At 42.6% G+C, this 16,887-nt stretch overlaps 1 protein-coding gene across 2 annotated transcripts in view; it reads left to right on the top strand.

The window, feature by feature from the left end:
• The window catches only part of LOC135388561 (vacuolar protein sorting-associated protein 52 homolog), a 128,926-nt gene that overhangs the window by 74,858 nt on the left and 37,181 nt on the right, over positions 1-16,887 (top strand). For both annotated transcript variants that reach the window (XM_064618181.1, XM_064618180.1), the window contains exons 10-12: positions 3,010-3,067; positions 7,179-7,312; positions 12,161-12,316. In XM_064618181.1, coding sequence (XP_064474251.1) covers positions 3,010-3,067; positions 7,179-7,312; positions 12,161-12,316 — 348 coding nt within the window. The remainder of the gene's footprint in view (positions 1-3,009; positions 3,068-7,178; positions 7,313-12,160; positions 12,317-16,887) is intronic.

The following is a 16,887-nucleotide window of genomic DNA, read 5'->3' as shown; positions in this document are numbered from 1 at the left end:
TTAAGATGATCGCTTTCCAAGCCGAGACTGGAAGGTGACACGGGTTCGAACCCTGTCACTGGCTGTGCTGTCTGAGGTTTTCCCTGGGTTTTCCGAAGAATTTCCAGACGAATGTCGGCACAGTTCCTCCTGAAGTCTGCCCAGGATGCATACTAACCCCCCTGTCCCCCACTCCTTCCTGCTGTCCTCTCTCCACCTGTCCACGTCTGTACGCTGATGCTCATAGCCACAGTTGCTTCGCAGCGCTAACACAGAATACAAAATAATAATAATAATAATAAAAAAGTGCTTCCTTGATACTAACATATGTGTTTCACACATTTGTACAGGCTGTTAATACCTGTACTAAAGATGTCATGACATATCACAAAAGAAGTGTGGGCATCGTAGATTATGGAAACAATGCTTGGGATCACTAAGTATTAGGACAATCTCATATAAAAACTATGCAAGAATCCAGTGAATGGCACGCTGCTATATAAAATCATGACATATCACAAAAGAAGTGTACTGTGGGCATCGTAGATTATGGAAACAATGCTTGGGATCACTAAGCATTAGAACAATCTCATATAAAAGCTATGCAAGAATTCAGTAAATGGCATGCTGCTATATAAAATCATCCATGGAACGGCTGCATGTGGACAAAGTCAGACAGTATAAGAAATTAGCGGTGATGCTAGTATTTAATGCTGATGCCGTCACTGTACGTGTATGTGTCTTTCAGAGCAGTCCCGAGGCAAGTTTCAGCCTGGGGCAGAATAAACGTGAAGCACCTCTCTGCCGGAGGCTCGGGCCACAAAATATGAAGGGGGAAAAAAAAAGAAAAAAAGACAACATGCTCATTTGTACTTCCGAGTTAAAACATTTTCTTAACTCTCGCTTCACTGTTCACCTCAGCTACCGGGACCTGCAGTGCCATGTATTAAAAGGGTGTGTGGCCATTAATGGGGCCTGCATATACCTGATGCTCCACCCACTTTTTGAGTCTGGCCAATCATAGATCGAAATACAGTTCCCTATTATTATAGCCCATCCAGTAGTTATACCTCACCCTTATTTACTGCGTGCCACCATGTTGGGGAACTGGATTGGGTTGGATTGAAATGGATATCCCTGGTGACTTACCAAAACGATTGATTTTGTGGCCACTTCTATCGATGCCATCTGCAGACTATTGGGGCATGGAGAGAGGCATGTCAGGGAGGCTCAGAACTGCAAAAATCTAGCGGAAATGGTTGCTGGCGGAACTGATTGGCCAGGAAAGTGGCAGTACCGCTTCTTCATACATGCTGGTATGAGCTTTTAATCTCGTAACATAAGCCAATGGAATCATAAGTGGACAAAGATGTATCTATAAATAAAATTTCATTATATAATGCAAAATCTAATGCATCAGTGGGCATGTTAAGTAGCTGCTTTCTTACTCCTTCTCTCGCACTCCAAGTTTCGTGCTCCTGGAGCAGCTATTACCGTAATTTCACGCGTATAAGCCGCACTGTAGATAAGCCGCAGGACCCGTCTTTAGGAACGTTTTGAAAATTTTCGGGCAGATTAGCCGCACTCGCAGATAAGCCGCAGGCAGTACGACTAGACTGCTTTGTGCGACAAAGGAGACCATACAGAAGCCCTGTGGTCCATACTCCGGGATCAGCATGGTGTACAACAAAGGTCATTTCTAGTGTTCCACCACTGCAACATCAGATTTTGCCCTTGTTGCGTGTTTCTCATGGATTGACGGGTCAGTGGCCTTCCAGAAGACATGAATTACTGTCGCCACTTTCATTAAAGCTGCTTGGGGGAAGGCACCAGGGAGGTCAGTCTACTTGAATGTGGGCCCGTCCCTGTTACGCACTGTTCGTGCATTGGCAGAGCGGTGCTGTTCCAAAGACACTGTCGGCTCTTTCCTCAAAACCAGCGTATGGGCAAAATACCAGGGAAAAATTGTCATCAGATAAGCCGCACCGGTGGATAAGCCGCAGAGCGCCCGTGAGAAAAAAAATCGCGTATAAGCCGCGGCTAATACGCGTGAAATTACGGTAACCGGAATTTGAATGCTTGAACATGCTCGCTGTGCTGCCATTTCAACCTTTCTCTTTTTTCCACTCTCTTTGCTCTGCTGCCATCCCACGTACTGTGTTCTCTCTCTCTCTCCGCTTTCCTGGAGGGGAGGGAAGGAGGTCACGTGACAGAGCATGAAACCTCTTTTTTTGTCCATCCTCTAAACGCAGGGGCGTGAACAATGCACATACGAACGAAACTCAGAGTACGAGCGTTACCACTTAACAGCGGGACTGCCAAACACTCTCGCTTCGGAGCAGCCACACTAGTGCTAACGTCAGTGATGAAACACGCCATTTTCGCGTAAATAATGATGGCGGAGCAAAAGCTTAAGCTGATTTTGCAGATAGGTACAGGAGAATGTAAGAATGAAATTAGAATACTTTTTGAAAAATTTTGTGATGAAATCCCCACTTCGCCATTCTAAGCAATACGTCCATGTTGGAGAAATTTTGGTGTAATGGTGGCCCCCATAGAAAACGGCAACCAATGAAATGCGTCCAACTTTGATTGACAGGTCGAGCCTCTTTTTTGGGCTCCTCCTAATGGCCAGACTCTCTTTTACTATACTGGGGACCTGCTGACCAGTGCACCCTCTGGCAAAGGTACCTGGAGCAGCTGCCCCCTCCTCCCATCGGGACAGCTCTGGTTTCTTTCCTCTTTTTAGGTCTCTATTGGGTGCCATGCACATATAGAGCTGCAGAAATAAAGTGTTCGAACCTTTGCAGACTATTGGGGAATGTTACATTGGAAATGTTTGGCTATAGTACCAGTAATTGATCAATGTACAGACAGCAGGAACTGGAAGTGAATCTTCCATCCATATCTGTCTTCTTGCTGCTTTCTTGTACTTTTACGGATGGGCAACACTTGTTGACCTTGTTAAATATGGTGTCTTTTTGCTGCATATCACCCATGCATGCTGAGTCATTTACCCACTTTCTGCAGTTTGAAGAAGTTCCTGAAAAGGATGATCTGATGGGTGTAGAAGATACCACAAAGAGAAATATCCTTTGTGGTGTGTCCTGTAGCATGGTACAGTAGTAGGAAGGAACCAGTTTTCGTGATGTTGCCCGTACATTACATGGCACAGTTGCCTTGCTAATTGCTTTATTGCCTTTAATTTCAGTTGCAGCGTCAGTAAGGGTGGGGCAAACGAGCAGACAGTGACTGCTATCGTCTTAGCCTAGTGTCATGGTTATGTATTGTTTTGAAAACTAGCCATCACCACTATAATACTAACTTCCATTCCGAAACCATTCACTTGTGGTCCTCAATACCACGGTTCTTTGATTCTCTCTCTGGTCACAAAGCTCCTCCGGAAAGTTAGCCTAGGGACCGGAGCTGCCGCGCGGCGGCGCGCGCATAAGCAGCAGGTGGTGACGGTCGCGCCTGGCGCATCGTGGCCGTATGTTCGCCCGTGGGTTGAGCTGGATGTTTTGGGTGGTCTTGAGCGCAACAAACCAAATAATGTTCTTCAACATATTTGAATTTTGTTTTATTTTACGCGTGCACGGGTGTGCAGCGATATATAGCTCCCTGAGCAGTATAATCGGCTGTGGACGGAGGAGAACTTTCAGCGAGAAATGGCTTTCACATACCGACGTCCAAATGGAACTGATCGCAAATTTGCAGCGGCTCTTTGTCACTTAAAGACACTGTGTTTAGGTAGTTATCGCATCGACACGCTTTACTGTAAGTGTTTCGATCGTGTTTGATGTCTGAAAAAATGAAGACTCCACCTGCGCTACAGCAATGAACCCAATCATCATTTATTGCAGATTTTATGTTGCACTATTTTAGGTAGCAGAACTCCACAATACTGCTATTGCAATGTGTTTCCCACATCATAGAGGTTTTAATTAACTACATTTTATGAACATTCGCGAAACAACAGTGATCACAATCAGTGGCACCTGCAATGAGGACTTTATATCACAGAACATCAATGGCAGTGAGTGACTGGGCTTTACATAATCAATTATGATAATCGACAAAAACAATGTTCCAGGGCGACTCATGAAATAACCAAATTCCTTATGGCCTTGGATGGCCAGCCTTATTTGCACTGTTCACCGACAGTGGTGAATCTTTCCTGCCACCTGCAGCAGGGCGTGATCTGGGTGTAGCCAGGTTAAGCTTCGTGGTTTTCTTTCTCTTCTTTTTTTTTTGCGGGGAAAGCAGTGCAGCTGACATCTAAAAAAAAATAAAGCTCTTCAGCTGTTTTCGGGATTTAGTGCGCACTGCATCCAATGCTAGGACCTAGGTCTTAGGCTGTCTAGAGCTTCTCCTATCGACGTCCCGTAGAATATCAATTTTTGTGTCCAAGCATGTAGACTTGCACCTTCGAGATGTTGCTGCATAGATCTGATGGTAAACCAAAAGCATGTGGACACGCAGGCAGGACGTTGCGGGAAGCACACACAAGTAAAGTGAAGGGCCCAATGTTAGTGAGAGAGTGGCAGAGAAAGGGTAGGAACGTGCAGCCAATACGTAGACACTTCCCTGTGTTATTGGGAAAACTTAGTTCGCTCTAAAAATAAAATTGCCGTAGGAATAAAAAGTGAGCAACCAAACTGAAATAGAACGTCTCAATAACCGGTAGTTCATAGTAAGCGAGTTCGATGTAACGAGGCTGTTAATAATGATGTTGACAAGAATGCAAATTTTTTTATATCAATGCATTGTTATGTACGAGCTTTTGCAAAATTGCTAGTCGAAATCATGTTAACAGAACCAGCATGGCACCAAATGTCTATTGAAAGAACAAAGATGCTTACGGTTGCTTATATAGTTGAAGCAGCTTTATGTCACTACACGCGAGCTATGAACCTCTTGAAACTGATGACGTATTATTGCTCACTGTTGGTCACCATTGGACACATTCGTCACTGTTGGCCTTGGCCTTGCCCATGAGCACTTCATCGACACCAGTTTGCATGATGATGTGTCACTATACTCTCTTCCAACGAACGTTAAAGGAGCACTAAGGTGACCCCTGCAATTTTTGGATTTGGCGTATTCTACAAGGAATAAAATGGGCTCCTGCGAAAGAACGACAGGTCCATATTACCGTCATATACCGTCGGCATATTTAGCATGGGGATTCCTCAGAGATAGCTTGATGCCATGCCTGAGAGTCAACCAAATTAAATGTAACCTCACTCCTGCTTTAACTCTATCCTTGCCGACGGATGTATTGTCATTTTTGTGTGGTTTGGCAAATATATTTTTTTATGGCTCACAGTACACAGTATCACTTCAAAATGTTTTGCTATATAGGAAAACGTAGCCAAATGAACGCTCTATCGAATGATTAAGTTTCATAAACAAAACTATCCATGTATTTTGAAAATTTATTTTGGAACACACAAAAATCTGCGCGAACAGCAGAAACCTCATTAAGATAGGCCTGTATCTTGAACAAAAACATCAATCTACAAGTTCAAAAAGATACAAAATGTGGCAAATTTTGTCAGAAATAAAATCTGCAAATATCAACACTATGGATCAAGAAGTTCATGAATTGTGGAAGATAATGCCATATTGTTAATTAAGTTAAGCGTTAAGAAAACATTAGTTTCATGCTCAACCTTCCTGCTCTTGTACCACATTTTGCTATTTCACCGCTTTTCTATTCCTCCCGGTTAGTTATGAGGCAGGAAGAACGACAGTAGTGCAAGTTACACATATCCACATTATTTAGGACAAAAATCTGATTATCTAACACCTTCAGGGTCTTTATTTGTGTTCTAATAAACAAAAATTGAACCCAAAGATGCTTCAAATGCGAGTATTGTGCACTTGCGAAAGAGGTCTGCTGCGGGAACACGACGCCGTGACCAAGATAATAACAGCACGCTACCTTCTTGGTGCAGAGCCAGCTTCATAAATCACCACCAGGAGGAACAGCTAAAAGTGAAAACCATGCTCATTTTGTAGTGTTTATAGTATCCTCCAAATGTCACCACTTGTCCATATCTGCTTTGGAGGCCAAGTAGCGCGGGTTGCAACCCATTGATCACTGGTGATTGACACAGTATGGGCGTGGTAAGGAAAGAGTTAAGGCAGTCTTCCTGTAATCGCCATCATTGCACACAGAGGCAACTCAGAAAACGCGTCTGAAAAGCTTTAGGGTGACAGAATGGAATGCAGCAAACTTCACCACTCCCCCTTGCCAGTTGGAATTATGAGTCAGTAGCTAACCGAAGGTGGTAGCTAGTCAAACAGCGTACACTACAACTTTATCCACTAGGTTGCCAAATCAAACTTTCAAATAAATTTTTGGTTTATACAGCCAAACCTGTTTATAATGATATTCGTGGGAACACAAAAACTGATAGTTTTATTAGAGTATTGTTGTACAGTGAAACCTTGTTAATGTGTACCTGTACCAACGAACCAGCAGAGCGTTCTACATAAATTTCCACAGTACAATAACATAATTTCCACAATTATTGTAATGGTGATGTTTCGAGTGTAATTTCCAGGGATCTGCATTGTCAAGATTTTGGGTGCCAAGAGACAGTGCATGTACATACAGGTGCCAGGTGGCAGGGCTATGTGCAGCGAGGGCAGCTTGCACAGATCCTCATGAGGGAAGACCTTTTCGAACAGACAGGAGCCATCATCTAAAAGATGAGCTATGAACTCTTAGAATATCCTCGACATCACTTTCTGCAGTCCGCCCGGTTGCCTTTTTATGTCTCTTCCCAGATCATATAATACTCTGGTTCATGATTTAACAGTGTTTTGATCTTGGATGAATTGCAGAAATATAACTGAAGACTGTTTTCAAAGGTTTCTGCAGTTAGTTAGCTAGTAATTCAGTAGTTTGTTAGTTGACTGGAGAAAGTGATCTTGAAGGATGTTCACAGAATTTGTAGCTCATGCCCATGCTGATGGCTGGTGCCTGGCCAAAAATATATTATTTCAGGAAAATCTGTGCACATTGTCCGCGATGCATATACATAGCACCGCCTTGCGACACATGTACACATACAGTCTCTAGGTGCCCAAATTATGATGCGCACAGTGATCGCATTTTTAACAACTGTAACAAGTAAAAATATGTTGTTTCCATATCTATTTTGTATGTAATACCTTGACAAATATACGCTTGTTCAGCTCTAAGCCCTCACTCAAGAATCGTTCAACTGTGTTTACGCTGGGGAGCAGGAACAGCGTCCTTACCAGTGAACTGGAAAGTCCCATCATTGTACCTCACACCTCACAAAAGAGTGACTTGAAAGTAAGCTCCTTATTAGATTTACTTACTTGCTAGATTTTGCATTCTTTTTGGAAGTTTGTAACCCTTCAGATGCCAGTCTTGCACATTGATGTTCCTATGTGTGATTTTTTATTTGTTTTATTAACATAACTCATTTTAAGTTTCAGGTTAGTTTCGGTATCAGTGCATGTAAGGCATGACTCAGTAATGTGCTTGTACATGTACTTATTCAACTTCAGTGCTTCTGTCAAAACAGGCCCTAGCTTGTGCAGTTGTGGAATTTTACAGATTTCTGGAATGTTGACCATGGGCACTGTTGGTGTCCTTTCCATCTACCCGTCTACCCCTATTGCACTCGACTTTCAGTATATTGTGTTGCTTGGGGAGGTGAGAACCAGCTGCAGTACCTAGCTTATTTTTTCTTTCAGCTTTTTTTTTTGTTTGTTTGACAAAAACAGAAGAAAAGAGCATGTACCCTTGAGCACAAACATACAAATAAAAACAACAAGGGGGAGACGATACTCTTTTAATACTTTGTCGGCCCTCCTTTCGCAGCAGTAATGGAGGCCATGCGCTCAAACAGGGAAGCGTATAGGTCCACGTCTTGACGTAGTAAGGACCAGTATTGAGGATTTGAGGGAACAAATCAGATTTAAATCGAATCCGCAGTTTGCAGAAGGCACTGAATCAAATTCAAATCACGTTCTGATTTAAATTTATCGAAGTAAATCAAATCACTTTAAATCCAGATTTATTTTGAGCACGCCAAATCAAATTCCTTTTTAAATCCGGATTTTTCAAATCCATCACAATTCCGGAAGAGGAACTAATGCTGCTGACCAGCCGTTGAATGGCTTCAGAATCGACCGCAGTTTTCGAAGCTCGGATTTTTACACAGCATAACTAACTGCTAACACGAATTCCTAACACTTGTGTAACTAAGAAAAGGTGGTGAAACATCTACTTCAGTGGAGCTCAATGAGCATATACTGCGGTAAAGAGAAATGGGAACTTGATTGTTGGACGAATATTAATTGTGCTGCGGGAAACGCGGTGTTTATTACTTCCTTGTCGCTGGTCTTGGTATAGCATAATGATACAGCACTTGGTGGGGGGTTGGAAGGATGATGGGTCCTAGCGCTTCTTTTTTTTTTCGTTGCTGAAGTATAGGCCGTAAATTGACGTAAGCAGCGTGCACAACCGTCGTTGCAGTGTTCTGGCTGTACCACCGAAGAACAACCTTTTATCTGACGAAGAGTCGCTGAGCTTTTCTCAGTGGCCTATTTGCCGAATATTGAAGTGTATTGGATTTAGTGTCAGCATTATATTACCCAGTATAACAGAGGCAGCCAGAGCCGGAGCAAGCGTTGCGCCACAGTTGCGCAAGCATGCATATTGCTCATACGTATAAACTGAATGTCATGGCAAATTATGTAAATCCAAATCCAAATCCAAATCTCCAAGCAAAAATGTGATTCAATCCCTGCGTCTAAAGCAGCATGTACAGATGGTTCATCCAGAAATGGCATGTCCGCCTCGGCATTCGTCATACCGTCCGCAGGCGTAGTGCAAGGACGATGCCTTTCGCATCCAACCTCATCAACAGTGGCGGAACTCTATGCCATCCTTTTCTTTCTGCAGCACATCATTGCTTTTACTGGGCAGGAATGGGCAGTCTTCACTGACTCAAAATCTGCTCTGCAATTTATTTAAAATTCTGGCATACAAGGCTCACCCGCGCCCCTGGTTACAGATGTGTTAATGGCGTACTACCATGTGTACGAAGTAGGCTACAGGCTAGTTCTCCAGTGGGTTCCAGTCCATTGTGGTGTGGTGGGGAATTGAGCAGGTGGATGGTGCCGCAGAAGCAGCTCTCTTGTATTGGAAGTGGACCAGCATTGCACTGCTGCAAAGAACAACTGTTCCATTCTGCGGCGCCTTGTGACACCCCTGGCTTCCTGCCAATGGACAACCGACATTCTCCTAGGTCCTGTAAGCACTTCCTTTTACGGGGAGTTTATCGCTTTTAAAGTATGAACTTTCGTCTACTTTGTTACTATTTGGGCAGAATGAAAGCCTACGGCTAAGAAGTGATAGTTCAGAATCGCTGAGGGGCTGGGACGACAAATTTACAACATTTTGAGGTGACGTACTGGTTGTGTTGTCATGAGCATTAGAATTTTGATTGTTACAGTGTTCGGCTTCACCTTGGGAATCTAACCAGGGCGTAATTATGTTACTTCTACCTGCGAGATTCACATTATATTTAGACATAAAGTCAGGATATATCTGGTCTCTTATAATTTTTTACATTTGGTGTTATTTACCGTTTCTTCGAAGTTCCTAGTGAACTGTGCCAATTCCGCCTTATGCACGTTCATAAGGGTGGCAGTGTTGCGGATGGTTTTAACTCGCTGAGATATTTATGCAGTTGCTTCCTCACAGTGAGATATCAGAACTTCTAGTAATGCAGTAGAGGCGTTGCTAATGCGTTGCTAAGGGTATGTATATATATATATAGTGCATCATGTCTTACCATTGTCAAACCATTTGCGATCGCTCTACATTGTGAACTTTGCACTGGTTTCGTGAAATACTGCTTAGTTATTGAAATAACTTCAACAAGGCTCCATTTTTCTGACTCATAGAAATATCTTTATTGAATCTAAACATACAACTCGTCGATAAATGTCTACACCCTCCCTGACTTGCTGGATCTCACGAGCAGAACATTACAAGAAGATCAGGTGGACTAGAAAAGGTACAGGGAAGTTTCATCGCTGCGCCGACTTTGGCCTTGGCCATCGCCCCAGGACGATGGGCTGCCGAACAGACCAATTTTGAACCACTTTACAGCTCAGTGTTGTTACCGCTTGAGACAAGTTGACTCTCCCAGATTCTGTCACTGCTGTGCTCTCAAGGATCTAGAGCACTTTCTTCTTCATTGCTCTACTACCAGCCTACCTGAACCGTACTCTCCGAGTCTCTTAGTCAGCTGTACTGTCGAACCTTCTCTCTATCAAAATTGCTTGCTCTCTGGCCGAATCCAGCCCACCAACGCTCTGCGCTCAGAGCTCTTTTGACCTTTAGGACACAATACGACTTCGACCCTTATTCTGAAGGGGCTCATTATTTCATTCCCCACATCTCCACCAGCAATGGGATAGAGAATCGCCCCTGGCGATGAAACTCCCCATTCATCATCTTTAAATAAAGTTGTTGTTGTTGTGATTCAGTCCAAATCCAAATCCATGAGCAAAAGTGTGATTCAATCCAAATCCAAATCGTGTTCATAATGAAGCCACCAATCAAATCCAAATCAAATCTGCCAATCTGTTTTGTGGCTTTAAATCAAATCCAGGATTTCAGTTCCCCAACACTGGTGAGGACCACTCTGCTTCTATAAGTTCCAAGAGTGCATCTTTGCTCCTTGTTGGCGTCGTCTCTTGCTTATCCTCTTCCTTGAGACGTTTTCGATAGTGTATAAGTCCAGGCTCTACGCAGTACATGTCAGCTGCATTACGCCGAGGTCGTCGAGACCGCGCTGCACAGTTTTGCGTCGATGGATGGAGCTGCCATCAAGCTGAAAATGGTAGCACCCATCCGGGAATGGCCGTCCAGAGCATAGGGGAGTAGCACCCTCTCGATGACCTCTACGTAGGCAGTCGAACTGAAGCGTCAGCCGTGTTCAGAGGCCCGAGTTCCTCGTACGACAGGGTGCCCAAGACTCTCACCGTGTGCTAGCCAATAGACAGCACTGTGTGGACATACTGTAGCAGGTATCTAGCAAATCTAGAGAAATTGCTTCCCTGCCTAAGTGCATTGCCTCCGTTATTGCTGTGAAAGTATTAAAAGAGTATCGTCTTCCTCTTTTTCTTTTTGTTTGTGTTCAAGTGTACACGTTCTTTTTTTCTGTTTTTGTCGAATAAAAAAACGATGAAAGAAAGATAGGCAGCGTAGCCAGTTGTTGACTCAATTCATCGTCGTTATCTCAGTGGTAGCGGAGAGATTCCCTTCCCGTGATAGCCACGCCTGCTCGGTGTAGTAGAGTGAAAATTAAACCATTTCGTCGTTCGTTACACTCGAAAGCAAAGTTACCACTACAAGCATGGTGAGTCACCCCTAGCGCACTCTTCCATCCCTCTGAACGAATTAACTCTCCCGCTTCTGCCTGCTACTAGGGTGTGTCTGCTCTGAGAAAATACACCACTTGCGCATTCCATAAACTTTTGTCCAGCACTGTACTGCTGTCTATTCAACTAATACACGTGTATTAGAGGCAGATGCATGCATGTACCGAGAAGCATACTGTTGAAGTATAAAGTTTCGCGAGGACTTAAGTTTTGCGATAAAACTTTTTGGTGAAATTAAGGTTTCGCAAAATATATAGGTAGTGAAAATGAAAAAAGTGTGGGCAATTGGGGATTTGAGTTCACGATAGGCCTTTATAAGCCAACCGACCTTTGTTGTTCTCGTTTACTTTTGCCAGTGTTATGATCCGCCAATTTCCCGGATCCCGTGATTTCCGCTTCCGTCCACTTCCACATAAATTTGCGAAATTAAGGTCCCATGAAATATATTCCCAAAACGTGCTCCCACATGAATTTACGAATTATTAACCGCAATATTAACCACTTTTACAGTATGTGGATTTCAATTTATAATCCGTGTCTTCCAGAAGCTTTGTCGGCAATTGATTCGCCACTTGCCGTGAGTTTATTTGCATGTGAACCTAATGTGCAGTTTGTGTAGATATCAAACAGTCCACATCACATATTGTCCTTGCCCTTGATGTACCTCTTTGTATATGTTTTCACAAGAAACAGCACTATTGAAAATAAATGAATAAACATATCCTATCTTTTGCAGTATCCATTTGAGAGCCTCTTCAGGAGTCAACAGTATGCATTGGTGGACAATGCATGTCGTGAATACCTATTTATCACAGAATTTTTTGTGTGTTCTGGAACAGTTGCACAAGAGGTGTTTAATATCATCATGAACAAAACCACCACCATGATTCTGGTATGTACCATTCATTCCTGCATCTGCCCAACAGATCTCAGTTTATGTTCTGTTGAGGCATTTATGCGCACCAAAGGGCACACGTATGCATACGACAAAGACACTTCAGTCCTCATTGCAGCCGGGCTCTGAAGAGCTTTCCAAAGTATGTGCACAGCTGTCTGGTCTGTCAGCCATCTGGTTCCATTTAACCACACTACTGAACACTGCCTAAACAGGTGCAGCTGTTGTCAGTCTTGGCTGCTGAAACAAATGTTTCCCACAGATTGTGTAGCCTTTGGGAGTCCAATATGCCAGCGAGGTACAAAGTACTATGTGCATGCTCTGCGTAAATGTTTCATCAGAACGAATCAGAAAGAATCGTAACACAGAGCGTGCAAGTCAGGTGGGATAATGCTTTGGCAGGTTGTGCAGCTGCTGCAAGTTCCTGATATTTCGAGATGGAGCATCATCACAGGACACAAAATTAAGAAAAGACGTGCTGGCTGCTGAAATTTAATATGATAAAAATGTCTGAAATACACGTACCTGATATGCCTACAAAAGAAAGTGCATCACCCGCAAGTCCATCAGACCCCTAAAGTATTGCATTTAATTATATTCTTAGTAACTACTTCTGGAATTACATTTGTTATTATGTAATTGTAACAGTAATTGAATTACTTTTACAACTAATCTATGATACATTTGTGATTACTTTTGAAACTGCAGTAACACCCATGCCTAATGATGTCCGTGGTCATTGTGAGGTTAATCGTTATGCCAGGCATATCCCTGTAGAAGGACCAGTGTTGTGCCTGTTACATAAAAAGTAAAAAGGTAAAAAGTAGCAAAATACTGATTTTCATACTTCATTTTTAAAGTAACTGAGTACTGCTCCCGTTACTACAAAAAAAAGTTGCATGATACCTTACCCAATACTTTTACCGAAAAAAAGACAAGAATTTTAATGAAATCTGCAACATCGAAACCTTGCCTACTTCAGAAGACAATTTTGCAACGAAAAAGCAGAATACATATTATAAAGCTTAGACACTTTGGTTGACTTTTAGCAGTAGCTGATGCTCAAAGTTTTTGTCTCTCCAGTAAGAAAGAAATATGACCGGTGAAGAAAGGTTAGGGGCACTATGAAAGTATCCGTATAGGTAATGATACGGAGATTACCATAAATTTGTAACAAAAATATTTTTCCAGATGTCGAGTTAAAAAAAGTATTGATTCCGGTAACGGCGTTACATACAACACTGATGAGGACTGACCTAAGTCATTTGAGCCCACTGATGATTATGATAGCTGCTGGCTCTGCTCCATACAACAAGAGCCAACGATCTCGATGCTAATCCCAATGACAACGATGAGGTGTCAGGTGCTGTCAGAAACCAAGGCTGGCCGAGCCTCAAATTTCACTCACAAGACCTTGACAACATTATTTATTTATTTATTTCTTTATTATTTAGCCTTCCTTCCTTCCTTCCTTCCTTCCTTTCACTTCTAACACTTCTGCACTTCTAACAGCCACTGGCCTGTTGCCAGTGGTTACACACTGGCCACTGTGCACTGAAAAGTGCAGATACATATGAAAATTAAAACATTCTGAAACTTAATAAGCACTGAGTCAATTGAGGGTCACTAAGTCAACTAAGTCACTGGGTCACTTAAACACAATGCACTTTAATGCCCTCAAGGAGAAAAAGATGTCCATGTTACCGTCACTCACGCAATATCAATTGTAGGTGGTTCGCATATGTGACAACGGATTTGTTTGTTTTTTTTCTTTCAGTTTCCGTCAATATGACGTTAGGGAACTTCTAGTGCGCCTTGGGGGACAAGACTATTCACACAGCCCAATAGTATCAGTGAGTCAATGATACTGTGAACAACTTTGAGCAAGAAAATCAGATCGGACATATCCCTTCTAGGGTCAAGGGGGTGTAACCCCAACCTAGACATCTTTCAAGCATATGAGTAATAAAATTTATGATAGTAATACCTGTCATACACATCGCGGAATCTTGCAACAAAGGTGACAGAAACTTGGTTGAGAAGCACTGATCTATATGACCGACGTGCCTTACCCGCCTGTATCCAACAGACAGTATGTTGATGACTGTGTTATCTAACGTCGAATCAGCACTACTAATGATCATATAGTTCCATCACATGCTCTGGAAAGTATTGACCACTGGCATGAATGGTAAATGCCAATCCCCCACCCGATAAGACTTTGGTTATGTCAGTAACGCACAAAAAGAAATTCTGTTACTACTGTTACAATACCCCAGGTTGTGACACTAAAGAGAGCCGAAGAGGTAAAATATCTGGAGCTAAAAATAAAATCAGGCCTATTGTGGAATTCACATGTAGGTTTTGTAACCAACAAAGCCAGTAAGAAACTAATGCGTCTAACGTGGGATATGAAGTTGATTCTGTAAAAATCCCTTATCAGACCAGTACTAGATTATGCACGCCTCATCTTGGACTTCTACACCGAAACCAACTAGTGCAAATTAACGAAGCTTCATAATCAGGCCTTAAGATATGCAGGGTGTCCCATGTAACGGTCGCCAATTTTTTATGGAAAAACAAAGCTATCTTCGTGGATGAAACCAAGTGCATGTGAAGCTGATAGCGACTATTTTTTTGTTTATGCTAATTAGCTAATTAATTTAAATTACAACTAACTTTTTAATTAGTGACTTAACCAAAGTGTCAATGGACAGGTTGTAGAGTAATACCTCTGCCACATGGGCAGAACAAACAACATTATTGTCTAATGCCATTCGAGTGCCGAATGGCATTATTTATTTATTTATTTTATTGTGGTGCTCCAAGGGCCTTGCAGCATTACATGGAGAATGCATAACAGCAATGATTACAGAACGAAAGAAAGAATGAAAAAGAGAGAGACAGGGAATGGATGGAATAACACTAGAAAAGTAATACAATGTCACTAACAACTAGTTGCGTAACAACAATAGCATTGATTAGTACATAATACTACAAAGGAAAAAAGGGCGGAGAGCGGTTTTGAATGATGTATGATTTACAACTGAGGTGATGGATGAGGCTAAACAATTCCATGGCCTAATGGCACGAAGAAAGAAGGAAAAGGAAAAAGAGTTGCTATGGGAGAAGAACGGTTCGCATTTCTGAGCGTTATCCAAGCGTTGGCTTGTGTAATGCACTGGTCGGATGTAAGGGAGAGTAAGGGGTGACGAGTGAAAATGTTCATGAAACAGATGGAGTGTTTGGAGATTACGGCAGTGATCTAATGGCTCAAGGTCGAGAACAGACTTTAGAGTGGTGACACTATGGGTGCGAGAATAATCAGATAGGATGAAACGAGTATCGCGATTTTGTACTGATTTGATGGCATTTGAAAGGAAAGATTGATGAGGGTCCCAAAATACAACTTGCAAATTCCAACTTGGGCTGGATGAGGGTGAGGTATGCCAATCGTTTCACTTCAGGGGGGGCAAGACGGATGTTGCGTCGGAAATAACCCAGGCAGCGGTTTGAGTCACTGATGATGTGGTTAATATGAGTGTGCCATTGAAGGGTAGACGTGATATGAAGACCAAGGTACATGTAGGAGAGTGTGTGACTAAGATGTTACCGAGTTTGTAAGGGTACAGAGATTGGTGTCTGCTGACGTGGAGGTAAGAACGTTTAGACGTGTTTAGTGGCATCAGCCATGTTGAGCATCATGAGCCGATAAGATTAAGGTCTGATTGAAGGAGTATTTGGTCTTCGGGAGATACAATATGTTTATCAACGACAGTCGTTGGGGAATAGTCTGACTGCGGATGAGAGATTAGTTGGGAGGTCATTAATGTAGATTGGGAATAATAGGGGACCTAATACAGAGCCTTGTGGGACACCTGACATAACGTGAGAAAGAGAGGAACAGTTATCATTAACAAATATGTATTGCTCGCGTGAAGACAGGTAGTTAGTAATCCATAAGAGAAGGGTGTCCGGAATCTTTAGATGAGATCATTTAGCGATTAGCCGTTTGTGTGGAACTTTGTCAAAGGCCTTTTTGAAATCTAAGAATATAATGTCAGTATGGATGCCTTTATCAAGGTGATAGGATAAGTCTAGAATAAATGAAGCTAGTTGGGTAGTACAGGAGAGACTGTGACGAAATCCATGTTGAAACAGAAAGAAGAATGAACGAGCTTCAAGGATGTCCATTAGATTTGAGAATATGACGTGTTCAAGTAGTTTGCATGAGGTGTTAACGAGAGTTATGGGGCGATAGTTAAGAGGGCATAACTTCGAGCCGCCTTTGTGTATAGGTATGATTTTACCTATCCGCCAGTCGCTAGGTACATTGCCAGTGGAGAGTGATTTGTTGAAAATGGCAGTTAGGAAGTGGCTAGAAGTGTGCTTGGTGCTCGTGGGGACTTTAGAGTTGATGTTGGCAAATCCAGAAGAGGAGGAGAGCTTGAGGGAATCAATGAGGTGACAGATGCCACTGAGCGAAACCGAGAACTGAGGCATGTCGGCACATTCGTTCACCTTGAGCCAAGCGGTTGGTATAAATTGGTTCATCAAGGACAGTAGCT

Source organism: Ornithodoros turicata, chromosome 3, assembly GCF_037126465.1.
Source record: "Ornithodoros turicata isolate Travis chromosome 3, ASM3712646v1, whole genome shotgun sequence".
Lineage (NCBI taxonomy): Eukaryota > Metazoa > Arthropoda > Arachnida > Ixodida > Argasidae > Ornithodoros > Ornithodoros turicata.
Note: the sequence above shows the minus strand (reverse complement) of the source record. Positions and strands in the feature narration are given on the sequence as shown.